The 23760-nt window shown below is 32.2% G+C and overlaps 1 protein-coding gene across 2 annotated transcripts in view; it reads left to right on the top strand.

Moving 5' to 3' along the window:
- RAD23B (RAD23 homolog B, nucleotide excision repair protein) overlaps positions 1-23760 on the top strand; it is an 87918-nt gene that overhangs the window by 43221 nt on the left and 20937 nt on the right. For both annotated transcript variants that reach the window (XM_051986900.1, XM_051986909.1), the window contains exons 3-4: positions 4234-4313; positions 9599-9873. In XM_051986900.1, the coding sequence (XP_051842860.1) occupies positions 4234-4313; positions 9599-9873 (355 nt within the window). The remainder of the gene's footprint in view (positions 1-4233; positions 4314-9598; positions 9874-23760) is intronic.

Raw genomic sequence — 23760 nt, 5'->3', positions numbered from 1 at the left:
ATTTGCTTCAAATTTCTAAATAAGAAGGGCACCTAGAATTTGATTGTCCAGTCTTCATTTTGAAAACCTCCAGTGGGATAGGACAGCTCACTCCACTTTAAGAAAACATTAACAGAAAGTTAAACCCAAATGTGCCTTTTTGTGACTTTGTCCATTGTTCCTGGTTCTCCAATGATCTTAAGCCAAATAAATTTAATCTTATTTCTATATGAGAGCCTTCAAAGGTCAATTATTACATTCTCTTCCCCATCTTTTAGTCCTTTCTTCTTTAGGTAAAGTAATCCTTTTGTTTTTTATACCTCACTTCATTGGTTATTTTATAAGAGATTCTTATTTAGGTATAGGTCGGACTAAATGATTTCTGAAAACCTTTTCGTTTTTGTGATTATATGCAAAATGAAGTTTCTCTTCATAATATTATTATACTTAGAAATATGGGGTCATACCACTAGATTAGAGAAATAGTCAATAATTAGGGCAATAGAAGAATAAGAAAAGCGATTCCATTTAATTCTTTTTTTTACCATATGCCATTAAAGGCTTGGGGAGAAATCTTTTAATTGAAAATATTCATCTGCCATTTTTCCTTAGGAAGTGTGACATGGTTTGTTTTTAGCTTACCTTTTTATATCAGGAAGATTAGCTTTTGAGTAGATGAGAAGAAAAAGAATCTTTATCCATATTACTTTTGGCTATTGCATTGGGCAAATTTTTTTTTCCATTTTCAATTATTTTTTATTTTAAAGCATTTTTATTTGGGGACAGCTTGGCAGTGCAGTAGGTAGAAGTCAACCCTGAAGTCAGTAGGACCTGAGTTAAAATCTGACCTCAGACACTTAACATTTCTTAGCTGTGTGATTCTGGCCAAGTCACTCAACCCCCAGTTGCCTCAGCGAAAAAAAGAAAAATATTCGTATTTTAATAGTTTATTTTTCCAATTACATGTAAAGATTGTTTTCAACTTTAATTTTTGTAATATTTTGAGTTCCAAATCTTTTTTTCCTCTTTTGTCTCCCCTTTCCCCATCCTAATAAGCAATCTGATGGCAGCTGTACATTCATTTTTAACATTTCTATATGAATCATGTTGGGAAAGAAAAATCAGAACAAATGAAAAGAAACCATGAAAAAGGGAAAATAAGATGGCAATAGTATATGCTTTGATCTTCATTCAGTCTCTATAGTTCTCTGGATTCAGATGGCATTTTCTATCCAAAGTTATTGGAATTGCCTTGGATGACTGAATTGCAGCAGAGTTAAGTCTGTCATTGTTGATCACCATACAGTCTTGCTTTAGCTATATGTACAATGTTATCCTGGTTCTGCTCACTTCACTAAGCATCTGTTCATATTTAAGTCATTTGAAACGTTTCTGAAATCAATCTATTCATCATTTCATATAGAACAATAATATTCTGTTAAATTTATATGCCATAACTTATTCAGCCATTCTCCAATTGATGGGCTTCCTTCCATTCAATTTCCAATTCCTTGCCACCACAAAAACCTAGCTGTCGACAAACATTTTTGCACATGTGGGTCTTTTCCCTTCTTTATAATCTCTTTGAGGTATAGACTCAGTAGTGGCACTGCTGGATCATGGACATATATATAGTTTTATATCCCTTCAGCATAGTTCCAAATTGTTTTCCAGAATTGCTGGATTGGTTTATAGCTCCATCAACCTTGTATTAGAGCCATTGGGCAAATATTTTACATTTTTGGGGGGGACATATATTGGTTGTCAGCAAAAATTGTATTTAGTGTTGTAAATTACTCTTTAGTTTATTTGGTTTTTGCTGAAACTATGGTGTATCACAGAATATTTTTATTCACATTGTTGAGTAAATGAGAGAACAAGAGTAAATACATTTTAAAGATATATTAGTAGTTTATCTTATTTGGGATAGTTTAATTTTCAATTATTCTTGGTATTATGTGATTGGAACTGTATGATTATAATGTTTTATTTTAGCTGTCTTTTTCAACTTTGTATTCTTAAGGCTATCTTAACCATAAACCAATTATTAGGAAACAATAAAGTGAATGGATTTTGTTTCATTTCATTTCCCTTATGCCACTAACGACAATGTAATAAAATTCTATTTTTATCTAACCGCCTAACAAAATTCTAAATCAAATTAGATGTTAAAAGTGGTGAAGAAAATACTTAAATGATCCTTAAGATTTTTAAATGTATTTTCCATTGAAATGTTTTCTGTTATGAAATAATGTAGGAAAGAATTACACAGAATGTTAAAAGCTGGAAAGGACCGTAGAAACTCATAGTCCAGCTCCATCATTTTCTAGATTATAGATTCTCTTGAAAAGAGAATCTTTAATCTCTGGAAAGGATCTTATAGATGTTTCATTTTAAGTGTGAAGAATTCTCCTCCTGTCCTTACTCTTTTCATAAAAATTGAATTTATTCATCTTATATAATTGTCCAAATAGAAAATAAAAGAATTATAGAGTATAAATCTGGACCAACAGCTAACTTGCCTAAGGTCCTATAGATGGTAATAGCAAAGTTAGAATTCAGACTCGGGTCCTCCAACTCAGTTCCACATTCTGTACCATACTGCCTCTTATGAGGTATTGTTTTTTTCCTTTGTAAGATTTTAAACTTTACTTGAAAATTGGTGTTCCCCCAAATAAACAAACTTTGCAGTAAGCATTTTTCATTCAAATTGTTTGATTTTTTTCCTCCACTCTGTTAAGATTTGTTTAAAATAATAGTTTTCCATGTGAAAGAAAGGGCATTTAGGTTAGTGCAGAACTGGACTCCTTAGGAGTATTGATCATTCCTTGGTTTTTATTAGGTAATCAGAGTATAAGTCAAGAACCTACATTTAGGATGTGGGCAACAAATTTTAAAGATAGAGCTATGTGAAGAAAGCCAAATTAATTTGTCCTAACATAGTAATTATTTTACTCTTTGTATCACATAGAGAAATTGCATCAGAATATCAATGAAAAACAAAGAATCTGCTTTATTTTAAAATTGAAGTCAGAATGGGTTTTGTAGGAAGTGGAGAAGGTTGACTCTAATAAGCCTGGCCACTTTGTTCCCAATCATCTTTCATGTATTCAGGGTAAAAATAATCTTTAGCATTGATTTAGCCAAGAATATTTTTTGTTTGACAGTGTTTGATGAGCCATTTGAATTTGGGATTGCAGCTTAGAGGCAGTACAGAAGCAAAAAAGGGAGGCCTAATCATGCCAATGTTTGTCACTGATCTATATGGCATTCTTGTAAATCTGCATAAATTCTCTGGAGGTTGTGGGTCTTTGTTAATGTATGCCTTCTCTATTCATTCTTTATACTATTATCTATCTATCTGAAAGAAGAGTTTGTGGGACAGTTTTCCCCCTTTGTATGCTATAATTCCCATAAGTGAGAAATTATTAAGTAGTTGCTTCTGTGTCTGTTTTGTTAGTCTAGGATTGAAGAAGTTGAACTCTAGTATAGAAACATGAAGCTTTGATTAAGGGACACTTTTTGGGGCAGCAGGTAATACAGTTGATTGGGCCTTGAGTCTGGAAGATCTGAATTCAAACTCCAGCCTCCAAGTCTTAGATGCTTTATGACCCCGGCAAATCACTTAACTGTTGTTTCCTTCCATTTCCCCTACTGTAAAATGGAGATCATCTGGGCATCTACCTCAGATCAGATGAGATTTTTGTAAAAACCTTAGCTTTGTGCCTGCAATATGGCAGGTAGTTGCTCTTTGAACTTTGATCCCAATTCTGCCACTTAGTCACTTGACTTATTTGGATTTCATAAAATTAAAAATGAGATGTTTTAACTAAATAACATACATTTTAGTTTTGTTATGTTATGATTTATTATATTATAGCTGACCAGACTAGATAATGGCATGTAATGAAGTGCAGTTCCGTTTTGCTTATTTGGAGAATAAATAACTTTGTTAATTCAGAGGCTGTGGAAGTAAGGCCATCCCTTCAGGATAAGCTATCTTAAACATGGTGTTGGATACTGTTTGAATTCCTTCTGAGTTCTCCACCCCATTCCAGCCCTAAATTTAAATGTTTGAGGCTGTTGGGTTTTCATTCACATAGGGGAATTTTAAAAGACTTTTCCAGTTAGTTGTGCTTTCATTATATATGCCTCTTTAATCATTTGGGCTACTCTGCTTAATCAGCATTTAAGATAAGTCTCTAAGGTAAAAAAATATTAATTTACTTCAGCGAATTTCTTTTAATCCACTAGGCAAAATCCTCAACGATGATACTGCTCTCAAAGAATACAAAATTGATGAGAAGAACTTTGTGGTGGTTATGGTGACAAAAGTAAGTTTTGACCTCTTATTTTGTGTGTGAGTATGCCACGCATGTGTATTAAATTATTCAGTATAAGTGAAGACAATAAAGACATAAATATGTCACAGACTATAACAGTTAACAACAGAGTAATAATACAGTTAATGATTTTACATATTTACAGTTAGTGTACTGCCTTGGCAAGTCTTCTGAGGTCATGGATTTTGCTGAAGTAGAGGAATTTGCTGTATAGCCATGAAAAAGGGTAAGCTTAATAAAATGGGGGCAGATGTTTTTTATTTTTGAAATTAGCAGGCCAATTAAAGAATCTGGCTTAAATCTTACTTGTCTCACTAATTTGAAGACAAAACAAATTACACCAGATATGGGAACTAAAAATAGATAATAGACCAAAAAAATTAATAAGTAGAATGTTTTAAGCTTTAAGCAAGAAAATTATTTATAATTTAATAGAATGAATTTTAAGGAGAAATTACAGTCTTAAAAAAAAAAAAAAAACTTTCCACAAAACAGGGTCTCCAATATCTCTCCTTTTTCAGGAATGACAAAAAGATGGGACTTGAGTGAAAGTACTTTTCATACACTTTATTCTTAGAAAATAATTCTCCAAAGCACTGATAAACCTTTAATAAGAAAATTTTAAAAAAAGGTTGATGGAGGTCAGGGGGCAAAAGAAATGTGATTGTATAAGGGAAAGGAAATGAGCTTAAATGTAAAATTGTTTTGCAGAATATTCCGCAGAACTTACACTGTAAAATTTTTCATTGAATACTTGTACTAGAAAGCAACATCAATTTTGAGTGCAGTGTAACATTTCCAATTATGGATCCAATCAGTCAGTACTATATTAACAAATTGATTTTGTTGTGTTTCGTATACGTGCCCAATAATTACTGTTAAGTTTTAAGAAAAGAGAATATATTGTGTGACAAACTCCTTAGGTGGGAATAACAGATAGGCATGTCCTAACTTCATAATGTGTAAAAATAGAAATGGACCTATTCATTACCCCTTTCCCCCCCAAATTTAAAGGCCAACTAAGTGCAGAGTGCTGTGCTAGAACACTTTGAGGCATAAAATTTAAATAAGACAGTCTCTGTCATAACATTATAATTTGATAGCATGTTGGATTTTCCTTCTCACTTTGTATTGTATTACAATAATACCTCATTTGTCTGGAATTTAAGTATCTATGACTTCATCTTCATGATATCTTCAACTGAAACTGTTCATTAAAGCTTGGTTTGCAATTAAGAGAGAAGATTTTTTTATTTTTAGTTTATATGCATGTATATAAAAGACAGTTATATGGTTTTCAAAACAAATAATTGGAAAAGAAAGGAGTTGATAGCAGCAGAGAACTTGAGAGTTGAAGCTCCAGCTTCAGAAAAGAGATTCAGCTCTGGAAGGTAGGGGACTTGTATTTTAAAGAGGAATTCTACCTTCCCTCATTCAGGTTGCTAGCTCATCTCTAATTCGTAGGCTTTAAATATTAAAAAATAAAGTAACTTGCCTGTGGTCACACAGCCAGCATATGTCACAGGCAGCACTTGAAAATCCTCCAGGTGTTTCTCACTCCAGGGCTGGAGTGAGCAAAGTACATAGAAAAAAAAAAGCTGTGCTTTTAGATTTAGAAGGGAGTACATAGGTGGGTATCCTATTCTACCACTGTGACTTTGAATGACATAGAAGTCTTTGAGACATGTAAATTTCACATCTATAAAATGAGGGGATTATAATGGATGCCACTAAAGTTACTTGCAGTTTTACATCTATCTGTAAGATACCTTCCTCCTAGAAATCTGTAATCCTATGATTTTTCATAGAAAATCAGTTTAATGTCTAGATGTAAATTTACTGTAGAAGCAGACTATTTTGTATTATAAAGTATAATTAATATGCACAACATTAATTTGAGTATCAGAAAATTGTTAATTTATTTTTATTCTGTTCAGGAACACATTTATTATGAATTGAATTTTAGAAAGATGTCTATGTAGCAGGTTTAAATTATGGTGCTTCAAAGAAAGCACAGCTATTCAAATAATACCTTCCTCCTAGAATTCTGTGATCCTATGATTTTTCATAGAAAATCAGTTTAATGTCTAGATGTAAATTTACTGTAGAAGGAAACTGTTTTGTATTATAAAGTATAATTAATATGCACATTAATTTGAGTATCAGAAAATTGTTACTTTATTTTTATTCTGTTCAGAAACACATTTATTTTATTTTTTTAAATAACTTTTTATTGACAGAACCCATGCCAGGGTAACTTTTAACAGCATTATCCCTTGCACTCACTTCTGTTCCGATTTTTCCCCTCCGTCCCTCCCTCCACCCCCTCCCCCAGATGGCAAGCAGTCCTTTACATGTTAAATAGGTTATAGTATATCCTAGATACAATATATGTGTGCAGAACCGAACAGTTCTCTTGTTGCACAGGGAGAATTGGATTCAGAAGGTATAAATAACCTGGGAAGAAAAACAAAAATGCAAGCAGTTTATATTTATTTCCCAGTGTTCTTTCTTTAGGTGTAGCTGCTTCTGTCCATCCTTGATCAATTGAAACCAAATTAGCTCTCTTTATCAAAGAGATCCACTTCCATCAGAATACATCCTCAAACAGTATCATTGTTGAGGTATATAATGATCTCCTGTTTCTGCTCATTTCATTTAGCATCAGTTCACGTAAGTCTTGCCAGTCCTCTCTGTATTCATCCTGCTGGTCATTCCTTAAGAACAATAATATTCCATAACATTCATATGCCACAATTTACTTAGCCATTCTCCAATTGATGGGCATCCATTCATTTTCCACTTCTAGCCACTACAAACAGGACTGCCACAAACATTTTGGCACATATAGGTCCCTTTCCCTTCTTTAGTATCCCTTTGGGGTATAAGCCCAGTAGAAACACTGCTGGATCAAAGGGTATGCAAAGTTTGATAACTTTTTGAGCATAGTTCCAAATTGCTCTCCAGAACGGCTGGATGTGTTCACGATTCCACCAACAATGTATCAGTGTGCCTGTTTTCCCACATCCCCTCCAACATTCCGCATTATCTTTCAGGAACACATTTATTATGAATTGAATTTTAGAAAGATGCCTATGCAGCTTGTAAAGTTTAAATTATGGTGCTTCAAAGAAAGCACAGCTATTCAAAATAATTAATTTTGTAGAAGAACTCTAGAAGGAGTTAAGATTTTACTTTGTGCAAAGTTAACTGTGTTGGATAATTGGACAGCTACCTGTTTTGATGAAGAAGGTCACTTTAGTAAGCATTTGGGCATCTGAAATCAGTCTGTGCTAGCTATATAAAGACAATAGTGCCTACTCTAAAGATATTTCTGTTTTGCTCAAGGGTGGGCCATAATATGTATATAATTAAATCTGTACAAAACATATGCAGAATAAATCCAAAGGATTTTGGGGGAAACCAGGGGATGAGGAGACAGACAGCATATATTGACTGGTAAAGTCTTTCTAAGGGAACAAATACCTAAGTTGTGCTTTGGAGAATGCTAACTGATCGTTTGATGAGTGGGAGTTGAAGAGAGAAAGCCTTCCAAGCATGGAAGACAATCTCTGCAAAGGCATAGAGGTAGGAAATGGATTTTCATACAAATATTTTTCCCATAAATTTCTAACATAGTTGAATCTGAGAGTACAAATTAGTTAACCCATTGTCTATCAACTGGAATAAACAAGACTTAGAGCTACTTTTTTTCTTCCATTGATAGCTTACTTGAAACAAAAGATGTTTGTGACTCTTGACCTTAGTTACCTTTGGTTCTCGAGAGTCATGTATATTCTTGGTCCTTTTTGAAGGGCAGAACCTTGTGTGATTGTTTTATATTTTTGTCCTGTTTCCTGATGCCTTCTGATTTCCACTTCAGAAAAATGTTGATTAATTGAGGAACAACTCTGCTTTATAATATGAGCATGATTATTTGAGGCTTTAATTTTGACAAACCAACTATAAATTTATATTTAATGACATCTGGTAGGTTAATCCTGTCACCTCATTTCTTATCATGACACTGACTCATCATTCATTTTTGAAGGTTATGGCAATGGAGTTTGGAGGTTATGACAAAGGAGCTGTGGCAAGTCTTGTCAGATTAAGACTAGATTACTAGTGTAGATGACTTAAGTTATTTTAATTTTGGGATGGTAGGGACATGTCCGATGTGTAGATGACTTAAGTTATTCTAGTTTGGGATGGTGGATGGTAAGGACAGATAGTCAACTGTATAACCATAGGTTCTCAAAAATATTGAATTAAACATATTTTATAAAACTTCTCAAGGAATATTGTCTGCAATAAATATTAGTATTTTTTACTATTTGAAAGTGTAATATAGGATAATTACTAAGTATGTTAAATAACATTTATTTAGATTTAGATTTTAAAAGGGCAACATGGAATTATGGATTTCAAGACTTCCTTGTCACACCTACTTATGTGATATGAGCAAGGCACTTAACCCCTCAGTACTGCTATGCACCTTTATAACAATGAGAGTTACAGAGTACATTCTGTATGGTGTTTGAGGAGTGGACTAGGAAGTGAGTATTCCACAACAGTTATCCCTATTACTAATGAAATTCTCGATATGAAAGCTTAATCCTTGTCCATGGGTTGGGTACATATGATTTAAATAAAAGACAGGTCAGATTAATTTTTTTCTTCTAGAAACTCTTGTTTGATATCACCTTAAAATTTTCAAATTTTGTTAAATACAGGTTTCGTTTTTAGAAGCAGATACTAAACAATTTAAAGCAGTGGTTTAACTTTGTTTTAATTTGGTAACCTTTCAGAATTAAATGGTTTTAAAAAAAAAATAAAACCTCACTGAAGCAGAACACTATAGACATGGAGAATTTAATGCAGATCAGTATTAGTAAAGGTATATACTATTCACATAGATAGTCTCTTTGTGTATTAATCGATCTTGAGTAAAATAAGCAGAATGTTTGAGACTTCATCTAAATGATATGTTTGTGTGTTTTCATTGTTCAAAATTGAGTTGCCTTTTAATGGGATTCTCAAAGGGTAGAGGTTAAATTGTATTTTTGTCCAATAATACGTTTGCTTATTTCTCAGTAGCATTTGTTGGAGGATTAAAATGCATGTTAAAGTTTAAAATGTGCTTTTTATTGTGTGATGCTTTCTAAGTGGTGATTCTTATAGCAATGGACAAAACTTTAATATAAATATATAAGTAATGGAGAAAATAGCATAGGATTTTTTTCCTTAAGATTTGATTTTTTTTTTTATCCATTTAGCCCAAAGCAGCAGCTACGTCAACACCATCACCAGCTACAACTCAACAATCAAATCCTGCTACCACTACTACAGTTAGTTCATCTTCAGCAGCATCTGTGGCTCAAGCCCCAACTCCTTCCCCTGCCTTGGCTCCCACACCTACACCTACATCTGTCACTCCAACACCAGCTGCAGCAGCTTGTGAACCTATACCTACTAGTACTCCTAAGGAAGAGAAACCTACAGAGAAACCAGTAGAAGCTCCTGTTGGTATTAGTCCAACATCATCTGACAGGTATGATCACCCTCTGGGAAATTATATATCAAAACTCTTCCAAATGAGGAAGCTTGTTTTGACATCTAATTTCAGTTTGGATTTGTTAATATGTTGGAAGTAAACATTAATTAGTTTACAAGAGCTTTTGAAGATTCACTAAATAGAATTTAAATAGAAATATAATAGCAAGTCAGGGTCTGTATTAGTAATATATCATCTGTTTTTATTAAATCTTCATCAGAACTATTAAGAGCATTTAATTTTATAGCAGAATCTCAGGACATCTATTAATGATAGGGTAGAAAAAAGCTTTCAAGATACAATTTTTGGATTTTAGAGCCAAATACTTCATTGCGTATTTGCACTTGGATATGAGACCCCAAATACCTTGGTATATACTGTGCAAATTAAATTATTTTAACTGCCATCATCAAGTTTTGGACTGTGTGACCTTGAAGCCTGGATCTCCTTTCTAAATTATAAAGTAGAAATAATAGTAAACTAAAGTTTTTAGGCATCATGGCATAATAAAGCACTAGAATTGGCACCAGAAAGATTTGTATTAAAATCTCATCTCCAAGGCTTCATAGTTGTTGTTATTCTGCATAAGTCATTTAACCTCAAAAAGTATGTGAGAAAACTCTTGTGAGAAGTGCCTTTAAATTGATCTAATAAGTCATAGATATATTCTAAATTTCTCATAATTGATACAGCCTATCACAGATCAAACAAGATAATGTATGAGTTAAAGAATTTTGTAAACTGCAAAGAATAAAAAATTAGAACCATTCATCCTTTGGCCTGGTCTGTCCCTTTTAAATTTGATTTTGTATATTCCTTTTTTATGAATCATTATAATTGAAAACTAACAGGTTTCTGTGAATTTATGCTCATACAGTTAACTATTGGGTTTGGCATTCTGCAAGGTGGAAGGATGTGAAGACTTGTAAAAATGTTGAGGACATTTTCAGAACAAATTTTTGTGTTCAAATCCCTCTTACCACCACCAGAAGATGGAGGAATATTGAGTTTATTTTGTTTTTTGTATAACTAATCAAAACTTGTGGTAAAGTTCATATATAGGTAGTTGGTTCTTCACTCCCCTAAAATGATTTCTAAAAATAATATTATGGGGACATTACATTTAAAATGATCTATAGTTACCATTGCATCTGAATCAAGTAGTATTAGTACCCTTTGATCATACATTTGTTTTACCCAATGGTTTACATAAAATCTGTTATTTGATGTATTTCCACTTTAAAATAGAGAATATTAAATGAAGGACAATTAAGTCTTTTGTTTGCTATTCATTTCATGTCATTGCTAACTTCATTTACATAGGATTTAAAAATAGAAATTTATGAGATATTAGTGTCATTGTTTTTTGATTAAGATTTCAAAAGATGTGGCAAATTTGAAATTTATAAAACTTTGACATGCTGTAATGAAATATTAATGGCTTCTGTTTTATGTAGAAACTTTACTTATTTAAATACATTTTGATATGCATTGCCTCCTTTGATCATTAGTATCACTTTGTAGTGTGTAGCACTGTGAGTTCCACATTTCTTTTCTTTTTTTTTTTTTTTTAATAAATGTGATTTGAAGTGTTATTTTCATTCTTCATGAGAAAACTTAAGGCTAGAATGTTTCATTTGACATTATAAAACTCTTAGAAGATTGAGTTGGTTTGACTAGAGATAGAGGAACTTAGAATTTGGACTTGGGATGTTACATAATAGACCAACAGGACCTTTTTGAACTGAGGAGTGAAATAAAAAGTTTTAAAGTTTAGTTTTAATTTGGCAACAGTATAAAGAATGAATTGAAATAAGGATTATATAAGGTCTGAGAGACTGATTTAAGGATTTTTAACTGAGATCTAATTAATTTGAGTAATACTATTTAGGAAGAGATGTTCAATATGGAGTTTTAAATATGAAATATTTCATACTTTCAATGGAACCAAGCAGTAGACAGAGAAAATTCAGAGTACTGAATTCGTTAAGCCTACAAATGTTTTGGAGGCTTGGGTTAAGTGGAGAAGGGGAAGAACAACATAAATCTTTACCCACTCACCAATAGTCTTTTTTAAGAAAAATTGTAGAATACAAATTTCACATTATTTTATTATAGTTATTCTCCACTAAAGTTGCACTTTTGAATTTTCACTTTATTAATATTAATTCATTTAGGAGGTCATGAGTTCTCTAAGGCTATGTGGAATATTGATTATCTTGTGATGAAATCCTCAGTCATGGTAACTCAAAGAGCGTGATTTCATAGTCATGATGGATAGGAGCTTATGATGCACACCAATAAAATTTCATTTTTTTAAAGTTCTTTAAGTGGCAAGGAAAGAACATAGAAAATACAGTACTTAAAGACCTATATTAGGTGTATGAATTGTCCATAGATTGTCCAACTTTTCATGCTTATGTAAAGTTTATATGAGTAAAACATGATTTTAGAAAACAGTAAATGTTAAACTAAGAATTTTATCCTTGAAACTGTAGAGAGCCACTCAAAAATAATTAACTTCAGTAACACTTAATTGCTTCTAGGATAAAATACTAGCTCCTTTGCTTTCTCTCTTTTTGGTTCCCACATCTACCTCTTAAGACATTATTTTCCCTAGATTTTTCCCATCAAACTGAACTTAAAGCATTATTCTTAGATTTTACTTCACTTCCATGTGTTTGCATAGATGATTCTCCTTCCCCTCTCCCCACCCATCCTCATTCCTGAAATCTGTTCTCCTTTGTATTAGAGTTAATTATCTTCCCTTAAAGTACAGCTCAGGTGCTCATCTATGACTTATATTATTTTCTCAGGTTTTTCTATTTTTTCTCCTTTGCTCATCATCACGGACTATTCTGTGTTTTACTGATCTCTTCATATTTTGTAGTCCCCTTAGCAAAATTAAGATTCTTGAAGTGTCCATGAGATACTTGTAAATGTTTATGAGAGCTGTTTTCAGAAAGGAATCACAAAAACAGGGCAAGTTAGTTAATTGTCTTTGTGAATATTGGGAATATTGGAGGGAGAAAATTACCATTTTAGAGAATGGAGACAAGTTAATGTAAAGATAATGATCAGCAACCTCTTTAACTTTAAATTTGTTTTTGGTACAGAAAAATGTTGGATGGTTTTGATTTCAAGCATAAGAAGCCAGGAAATAAGAAAGGAAAGTTGAAATGTGAATGTAGCAGAAAGAAAATTATTTAGGTGGAAAGTGAGACTACTATTAAAAATATATACATTTCTTAGGCCAAGATTTTAAATATCTTCAGAAAATTTTGGTGTCGTTCCCTGCCCCCCCAATTTCATTATTTAATATGGTATTCTAGGAAATTTCTTATTGATTTGTTGAATGGAAAAATAAATAAATGACTCTTGACAAATTAATGAAACAATTTAATCATTGTAATGATGGCCTTAAGTGTTGAAACCCAAGATTGGATTTTCATTGAATATACCCACCTGCAATCAAATCTCTCTGACTGGGTTCCTGTGGTTCTCACTTTATTTCCTGGTGGCTATAACTGATTGAAGGGTGTGGCAGTACAGTAAAAAAATCATATTCTCTTTCTTATTATCAAAACTTTGTTATTTGTACTCTTGAACAAGTTTTATATGGTTCCAAATTGAATAATTTAGGGATTTAACTGAAATCCAAAAAGGAATTTTAAAACAGCCCAGTTGATTACTTTTTTTTAACCTATTCTATTCTTTTGTTCTTTATTAGCAGTGATAGTAGAATTAAGGTTCAAGTCCATTAGTACCTGTTGTTTGCACCACAAAATTCTCATGATCCTCTGTTTTTCCACTTATTTCCACAGCAGTGAACCTACGGTGTCATAGATAGCTAGATCATGACTACTTGAGGAAAAAAAGAGATGCAGTAACAAATGGATTATTAAGTTGAAATGCAAAGGTGGGCATGGAAATGATTTCATTTTTAAAAAAGTTTTTATGTGCAGAAAATTATTTTCCATGACCACAAATTGTTCTTTTCATTCCAGCCTATATTAAAAGTGAATGCTATTAATCACAAGGGTCACCAAGCAAGAACCTTCATGTAAATTCATCACACTTGTAGCAGTAAAAATTAACAGTTTATTTCTTAATGGTAATGTGTTAGCATCATATTACTGTATCTGACAACATATACAAATGTCTAACTTTGAAATTTTATAATGTCTTTTCATGCTATGTTTATGAATAAGTTGTAGGAAGTACAGAGTGAATGACTGGACTCGGTTGTTAACGGCCAGATTTCTACTAGAAGGCCTGAGAATTCTAGAAATTTCTTTGACTTTATGCGTAAACATTTTTAATCAGTGACTTGAATGAGTTAGATGGCAAGTTGTTGAATCTTCAAATGACAAAGAAACATTTCAGCAATCTACAACAGTAGACTGAATTATAAATAAGTGAGATTTAATTAGGAAAAACATACATATGCTGATTTCTCAAATCAACCAATGAAGAATGGAAAAGCCATGGCTAGACAGCAGTTATACAAAAAAAAAAAGTTCAAACTAAATAAGAATAAGCAGTGTGATAGCAGAAAAGAATATTGGAATGCATTAAGAAAGTTGTGTCCAAATGGAAAGAGAATTTCATCTATGTTCAGGTTCCATCTAGATTGTGGTGTTTAGTAGTGGATGTAGTATATTCATAGATAAATAGGAGCCTATCTGTAAGAGCACCTGGGATGATGTGGAGACTAGAAAATATGTTATTTGAAGACTTAAAAGCTGGTCTGCATGTAGATTCATTTAAGTAGCCAGAAAAGATAATATTTGAAGAGGAATTAGAGCTAAGAACAAAGGTTGGAATTTGAAGCAAAGAAGGTTAGACATCATCAGGGAAAAATTCTTAATAATAGCAAGAATTTTCTATTGGTGGACTGAATGAATTTTTCTTTATTGGAGATCTTCAAGATATGAGGTCGACTAGCTACTCTTATCCCATATTATATTCATTTGGGCCACAAAACAGGAGCATGGCACTTAAAACAATTTGAAAACATGCTCCACTTGGGGGAAAATGTAATTAGTAAAATTTAAATCAACAAACAAATAAATTTAATTATTTTTTATTTTACTTATGGGATTAGGCTTGATGTAATAAAAAGTATACTGAGTTCGCATTTTTGGATTCCATTTTTTACTATCCATGGGCCCTGAGAGAAGTCATTTTACCTCCTTACATTACTTTTCTTATATGTGTAATGACAGGGATAGTGTGGGAGTAGGGTTGTCCTAGATGGCCTGTAAAGTAACTTCCAGTTCTCAGGCTATCACTTTTTGGTTGTAACATAAAGAATTTGATTTTTCGGTACTTGTTTCATGGGTTCCTCTATAAAAAGCTTTGATTTAAGGAAGTAAATGTCACAGGGTATCAAATCAATAAGGCTTAGAACAACATGTTGTATTTAATGTTCTGTTTTGTTTTAAATGTAGCTAAGATTTCACATTTCATGAACTTCATAAAAATAAGGTTCCACAGTGCTAATGTAACTTCGTTTTAGAGTATCATTTGTTGGGTTTCTTATAGTTGCAATTTTTTTCATGTGTGGGTTGAATTAGAATATATATATATATATATATATATATATATATATATATATATATAGTTTTTTAAGATAATGTTTGGTTTTGAAATTGTCCTAATTTAGGTTTTTTTATAGTTACAGTTCTAAATGTTAATTATTTTTCTAATATGTAGTAGACTAAGAGTTTGGCTTATGTTGTACTGACTTAAATTTCTTGTGTATTTTTGTGATCATCACCATGTATCCAGATCATATGTTTCAAGAGCTTTTTGTATTGTTATGTTTTTATATTAATATGTTTTAAGTTGTTTTTACTTGCCGAACTTTCACATCAGTTAAATATAGGGTCTGTGTTCTTGAACCTGAAGGTTAATTAACATGATAAGAAGAGAATTAGTGGTTGTAAGGAGAGTAAGTTTTATCAAATTTTAGCATTTGGGTTTTCTATGTTTTGCTATGCTATTGCCACACTGTATGCTTCTAATAGCATTGTATCCTGGAAAAGAGTATTGGTTCTGGGTTAGAACTTGGAATCAGATCTTACCTCTGTTGCTTACTGTATGTATGTGTTACATTGAGCAAATCACTTCATCTCTCTTTCTAGCTCAGATTACCTTAACTGTAAAATGAGGGAGGTAGATTAAATGGTCTCTAAACTCTTTCCCAGCTCTAAACCTATGATGTTTCATCCCTTCATTGAAGTTTTACAGTGGAGTTTTAAGCTCAAGGAAGGGACATCTATACTATTTTTCCTGTTTAACAGCCACAAAATCACATCTTTTATTTCACATAATACTCATTTCCTTATGTGTCCCCCACCTTCCTTTGTGACAGAGAAAAACACCTAACCAAAAGAGAGCTTCAAAGTTCTGTATTCTTATATACTTCTCTAGGAACTCAAGTTCAACTATTTTAGTGACATTTTCATTTACAAAGTTGTAGTGTACATATATATATATATATATATATTTTTTTTTTTTTCTGGTTTTGCTTAATTTTTCATTCTTGCATCGGTTTTCTTTGAATTTCTCATTTGCCATCTCTTAGTTTACCCTAATAATCTATAGTTCATAGACCACAATTTTTCTTTAATCCATTTACTAACTTTTGTGGGCCCACTTTTTTTTTTTTTTTTTTTTTTTTTTTGCTACTACAGAAAATACTGTTTCATCTATTTTGGTATGTACAAGACTTTCCAATTTTTTATTTACTTGTGGGGATTATACATAGTAGTTTGCTAGGTCAGAGGATGAAAACAGTTGTATAACTTTTTTCATATATTTTCAAATTTTTAAAACTAGGTGTGGGTCAGTTCATAGCTATACCAGATTTATATAAGTATGGCTATTTTGTAGCCATACTTATATAATAAATGATAGGGCTATTTAATATTTGAATCCACAGTCCAAAGATTTTTCCTTACTTTGAAGTATTTTCTCCCCTGCTCCCTACCTGGATAAGGATATTTGTTCTGTATATGATTTACAGAAGGCAGTCATATAGGGGGAAAAACACATTAAATTATAATATTAGAGGTTCCCAACTTTAGTAAAGTATAATCATAATATATTTAGCAATGTATTTAAAAAGATCAGTGGTTGTCATCTTTATGAGAACCAAGTTTCTGTCTTTTGGAAAGACCAAAACTTAAAACATCATCAACAAATTATCCTTTTCTTGAGTGCATGTACAAATTATCAGTTTCAGTTATGATTTCTGTTTATATTATTCCCAAATCTATTATATTTCCTGCCTTAATCTTTCTTCTTTGCTCCAGAACCAGTCAACTGCTTATAGAGCGCACACTCGCGCCCTCTCTCTCTCTCTATATATATAAAATGTACAATCATCTCAAGTTCTGCATATCTAAAACTGATTATACTATGAGGTCATTTGAATTAGAAAGGGCCTCAAAGATTATCTACACCAACTCTCATTTTAAAGCTGAAACTGAGGCGCAGGGAAGTTCATGAATTCTCCATTCACCCTAGTTGAAAATAGTCACAGGTTCCTTGATTTGAATAGTCACCATCTTTTCCTTTACCTCTTGTTACTTCATTTTTCCCCCCACATCATTTTCTGTTTTGTTTTGTTTTGTTTTTTCCTTCCTTCCTGACTCCCATAATTTGTCTATGATACTAGTCTTCACCTGTTTCTCCCACATTAGAAACTTTTGTTAGTTGACTTTTTCCCACAGCTCACATAGTCACTATTTCCAAAGGTCAGTCTATTCAGTTTCCACACACTCTCTCACATATTTCTTTCATTTCCACTTTAACCACCCTAGTTCAGGCCTTAATTATTATCTAACTGGAATATTCTATTAACTTCATAAAAGTTTTTCTGCTTCTACAAATACTCCAATCCATTCTTTAACATTGTGAGACAATTCTTCCTTAGGTCATTTACTTATGTTAAAATCTATCCATGACTTTTTAAAGTTCTGTTTCTTTAGCTTAACATTGATGGTTCTTGACAATTTAAGCACATAATCTGGGTTGTTGGGAAATCAAATGTATTTGTATTAGTAGCACAGTACTGATTCAAATCAACACTATATAAATGCTTATTCTCTTACTCCATCCCTCAATCTGGTGATATTCCTTTCCAGACTTAACTCATCTTGCTTCCCACCATATATAGTGTACTATAGCAAAACTATTTAATATTATAATCTTCTCTTTGTACTCATAATTTTCCTGCTTTCATTCACATTCTTTAGTTTACCTTTCTGGTCTCCTCCCTCAGTCTTTTGATTCTCTATTTTAAAGTCCACTTTAAATAATATCCCTACCTTGGTCTCCCACCCCATCACTGATTAATGATATTTCCAAGTTCAATTGACTTGTATTGGATAAACACTTTATTTTATACCTTTAATCTTGTTATTTTATATCATAGTTACTTTTGTTTAGGTACTATTCCCTTACTGAAATAATGAATTTCAGTGGGGCAGGGACCCTATCTTATCCAATCTATCTTTGTTTCTTAACAATGCTATGAATATTTGTTCAGTTAAATTAAACCTAATTAAATGAATCACTTTTTCCATGACAACATTTTATTTATTTATTTATTTGCCTGCGTACTCATTTATTTATTTATTTATTTTGCTTACTACCTTTCTATTTTGAAATGGTTGCATTTCCTGTTCGGCAATACTGGAATATGTCTCACATTTCTAACTTTAGCTTATTCTTTGATTTTCCTTTTTTATTTAAGATATAGATGCTTTTAAAATGTTTTCAGAATTGGCATCTTCCATTGTAATAGAATTATTTTCATTTGGGGGAGCTTTCATTATAGGTCACTTCTTCTGTTTTCTCTGAATGGTCTTTATTTATTTATTTATTTGTCTTTGCTATCTTTCAGACTTTATGGGCACACAGAATCTCAGTTTAATGAATACCATTATGATGTCCACTTCTATGTAATGAGGATATTTCCACATCCTGGCCAACAGTTCATACTAACATTGCTTTGCTGATGTGGATACAGTAATAACTCACTTATTCGGAGGCCGCCTATGCGGCAACCTCAGCTATCCGGAACACCACCAAGAACCTGGCAGTAAGCAAAAAAAAAAAAAAAAAAAAAGAAAAGAAAAGAAAAGAAAAGAAAAGAAAAGAGGCCTTTGAGCAGCCAAAATAGGTGTTGTAAGGCTCATGCCTTTTATTTATTGGAAAATTCCTCATATTCTTACTCAAAACCTATTTGCTCAATTGGGACACAGTTTTAATCACCCTGCTTATAAATCAGCTCCTTTTGGTAGGAACATTGCTAACAGCAAGAGGTAACAACAATATAAAAAGCAGGCAAAAGAACAGAAAGGAAAAAATTTACTTTTTAATTTAAAGATAAATTATCCTGCAGACCTTATTTTTGTGTCTATATTCTTCCTCAAGTCCCAATACAGTATAATAATAATAGGTGTCCATCATTATTATCCTAGGTCAAAAAAAAAAAGATTAGGTATACTCTATTTAAGAGTTAGGGAAATACAAGATACAAGTCTAAAACTGTATCTTAATGATTAAATTCTTTAAATTGATACTTTACATAATGAGCTTTAATTATCTAGAAAATTAATTTGTGAAACATTTTATTGCTCGGAGACTGAATAAATGAAGGTGTATAACCTAATTTTTTAAAATTTGAAGTCCTATGCTGCATTTGTCGCCTTAACGAGGCTAGTTCTTTTGATGAGGTATTTCAGCATTTGTCTTTGAATAGCTGTTAAATTGAATACCAATAAAATTTGTTTCTCCAAAATGTGGTGATAGTTTATGATTTTGTGGATTGGTATTTTGCTAAAGTTGATGATTATTTTATGGAAAATGTTTCTTGTATACTACCAAACAACTGGTAAAATGATGGAAGTCTTTTATTCTTGGGTGGAGACAGAGTAAATTAAATACTTTGAGAATTTTCTCAAGATTTTCTTCCTAGAAAATTAACAAAGCACGTTCATCTCAAGTTTAACTAGTTTACACATGGTAATTTAGAAGATATTGATTTATACATTGAAAACCAGATTTTCTTTCTACTTTGAGCAAACTTAACAAATTTATTATTTTATGGTTACTACAGCCAGATTGGGAATATGTTATTAAACCCCTTCTTGTGTTTACATACCCTTAGAGCACACAGGCAAAATATTTATTATCTCAGTAACTTTTGCGTTGAAGAGCAAACTCTTTCTACAGCATTCTCTCTAATTTCCTATTAATTATTGCTTCATGTCCAATGCTTGATTTATATTAGGGCTTCAGAATCTGCTTTTCATCTTCATAATTCTAATTTATCTGATAATGTAAATTTGGGTATTTATTGAATAACATTTTATGTTGCCCACTCCTTTCTAAATTAAACATTTTATATTTCTTTTTAATTAAAAAAGACCAAAATAATTAACATTACTTTAATGAGCCTTAGCAAAAAAAAAAAAGTTTTCTTGACTCGGCTTTTTAAGAGTTAACTTTTTATTATTATTTACTATAGCAACATAATTCCATTTCAACAAGTTTTGCATATAAAATAGTAATTTTGGTGTTAGCTCTTAAATAGGAATGTCTGTATTGTGGTTGGTGTCTAAATACTTTATTTTCCCTTGTTTTTCAGTTTTATGTACATCTTATGTTTAAAGATATACCAATTATAAATTCCCTGTTGCTTGATTGGTGGGTATGGGAGAGGAGGAGATAGATGTGTGTTTTTATTTCTCCTCAGTTAGATTCAGCTTAAAGACTGTAATAAAAGCTTTAATAAGAAACAATATCTTAGTCTCCTAATTATTTCTAGAATTTCCTAATCATTTCTAGAACGAATACTTTATTGCAAATGGTCCTTGATCATTTAATTTTGGAATCAAATTTGTAGTTGAATACTATCTTATACTTAAATATATTTTGAGATATGAAAACTGTTTGCCTTACATAATATTCTGTTACTGCACCCTATATATTTACTTTGAACCAGAAGCAGCTGTTACTAAAAGCTTTTCTTTTTTTAATAAGAAGTAAGAGTAATTGACTAGTAGTGTGAGACAATTTTAAGGAGAGAAAGGAGATTATTAGAATCTCCTTTCTTACTCCTCACTGTCACTGCCTTCTTTCCTCTATCCAAATAGTATAGGTTTTCATTCATGTAAGATTCAAACTTTATAGGAGAGATTTAGAATACTGAGCATTAGCCTTTAAGTTTTTTATAGCTGCCTTTTAACAGAAGCACATAAGGCACATAAGAGGGTACATAAGACCAAAACCTGAGAGTGTTAAGTCCTACAATTTACTGCTCAACAAGTAGCATTTATTTGCTACCTGAGTCTTTGAGTAATATATCCCTCATACTTTCCATGACTGCCCCTCAACCCACTCACCTAAGAACTTTGTCTCATTTATTTTGAACTCCCTCTTCCTCATCTTTTGTCCATCACCTTCCTGCTACTCTCTCCTCTTATCCAGCTTTACATGATGAAATCAGTTCATTTCATCCAATCTCTTCCAATATTTTCTCTCTCATCCCCACTCTTTTAAAAAAAATTATTATTAATTATTATAAATTGTTTTAAAATATTGTATTAAAAATAAAAATTGTTTTTATTTACAAGATATGCAAGGTAATTTTTCAGCATTGACAGTTGCAAATCCTTTTGTTCCAACTTTTTCCTCTCCTTCCCCCTCCCCTTCCCCCATATGGCACATTGACCAATACATGTTAAATATGTTAAAGTGTAGGGTAATTAAATACAATATATGTATACATGTCCCAACAGTTATTTTGCTGTATAAAAAGAGTCGGACTTTGAAATAGTGTACAATTAGCCTGTGAAGGAAATCAAAAATGCAGGCAGACAAAAATAGAGGGATTGGGAATTCTCTGTAGTGGTTTATAGTCATTCATCTCCCAGAATTTCTCATCCCCACTCTTAAATTTATTTTAATTCTCTCTGTTATGACTGATTTTCTTCTGCCAACTCTTCTCCCCCCAAAAAAACAAACAAAAAAAAACTTCTATCCTCCCCTCATTCTGTGTCTCAGACTCAGACTTCATTTTCTCTTTTTCATCCTCTTTAACTTTTTATAGCAGTCTGGCTTCTAAACTTATTGTTCCACTGAAACTACTCTTAATGATCATTTAGTTGCCAAATCCAGTGGCTTTTTTCTCAGGTCTTCATTTTTTTTTAACCTTTCTGCAGGCTTTGATCCTATTGATCACTCTACTTTGATGTTCTTTAGCCACTCTCTTGTGGTTCTCCTATCTGACTGTTTCTCTTTCTTCTTTACTGGTTCCTCCACCAAATCACATTCTATCATAGGTGTTCCTCAGAGATTTTTTTTTATCTTGGGCCTTCTTTTCTTTTTATTATTTTTTACTTTTTAAAAATTTTTTACTTGGTGATCGTATTATTTCCCATCTCTATGCTGATTCCCATCTCTAACTTTACTGTCTTAAACTCTTTGCTGACCCTCCAATATTATATCTCCAAATATTTTTCAGAGTTCTCAAACTGGATGTCAGAGCGGACAACTTAAAATCAGTATGTTAGGAAAAGAATTCATTATCTTTTCCCCTAAACCATCGCCACCTTCCTTTTTACTATTCAGTATGACACCAGGCTGTCAGGCTTATATTAGGAGTCATTTTGAATTCCCTCACATCTCCAATTCCTTCACATCCAATCTCTTGTTGATTGTACTTTTACAATATCTCTCATGTGTGTCCCCTTCTGACACTGCCACCACTCTAATACAGGTTCTTGTTACTTTACATCTAGACTGTTATTATAGCATGCTGGTAGAAGCTTTTTAAAGGACTTTTTGTTTCTTGAGTCAGATGTCCAGTGTATTATAAATGAATGGAAAAAGTATCAGTTGTTTACAATTTGCTAAGCAGTGGGAATACAACTTAGATAAGTAAGCCATCCTTTCTCTTTTAACATTTCTAATGAAGAAGCAATGCATATAAAAGGTTAGAAGGAAAGTTCCGGTGTTCCTTAGGGTTGGCAGCAATAAAATGTCATTGGTGTTTGCACTGTTAAAATTGCTCCTGTTTCCCTTCATTTCATTTATAAATATATATGTTCTATCCATATTCGAGCCCTTAAGCATGTATTATCAAGGAAAAAACATATAGATGGATGTGTAAATAGTGTTAGAAAGAGAGGGTGGGGAAAGAAGGTACACATATCAATATAAAATAATGCTCTCCAGAAGATTTTACATAAGGTATCATTAAGTCCATCTAGGATCATTTAAGTATACTGAAGAAGAGACATTTGAACACACCCCAGAAGAGGGAGAAATGTTCCATCTGGAAGAAAAGTCCTAGAAGAGGGCACACAGAGTAGTATGCCAGGTGCATAGTTAGAAGTCTAATTTGACTAGTCTAAGGACCATTAAGGGGAGAACTGCTGGGAAAATAGCTATGCCCAGTTGAAGAAGTTGTCGAATTTCAAGTTAAGTTGAAATTTCATTTATTCACAGTAATGGTAATATTAATAAAAGTATTAAAATTTTAAAGACTTTGTGGTAACACCATTGATTTTTATTTAATATTTCCAGTTACACATCCTCTGATACAGAATATGACCTAAAATGCATAAACTTGAAATGACTTTTCCAAATGAAAAGTGACCCTTCAATAAATATTGAAAGAATTAATAAATAGTAATGGGAAAAGGGACAAGCCATAGTTGTATAGCTATGGCCTTTATCCAAACTCTCATTAGTAGGTAGGGCTACTTAAACTGTTTATCCTGTGCAAAAGCAGCAACAGAAGTATCAGCACCTGATATTCAGGTTAAGAGAGTTAAGATGGTGAAAGACAGTATGCATGCA

Source organism: Antechinus flavipes, chromosome 1, assembly GCF_016432865.1.
Source record: "Antechinus flavipes isolate AdamAnt ecotype Samford, QLD, Australia chromosome 1, AdamAnt_v2, whole genome shotgun sequence".
Classification (NCBI taxonomy): Eukaryota; Metazoa; Chordata; class Mammalia; order Dasyuromorphia; family Dasyuridae; genus Antechinus; species Antechinus flavipes.
The sequence above is the reverse complement of the archived record's forward strand: the minus strand, read 5'-3'. Positions and strand labels throughout refer to the sequence as shown.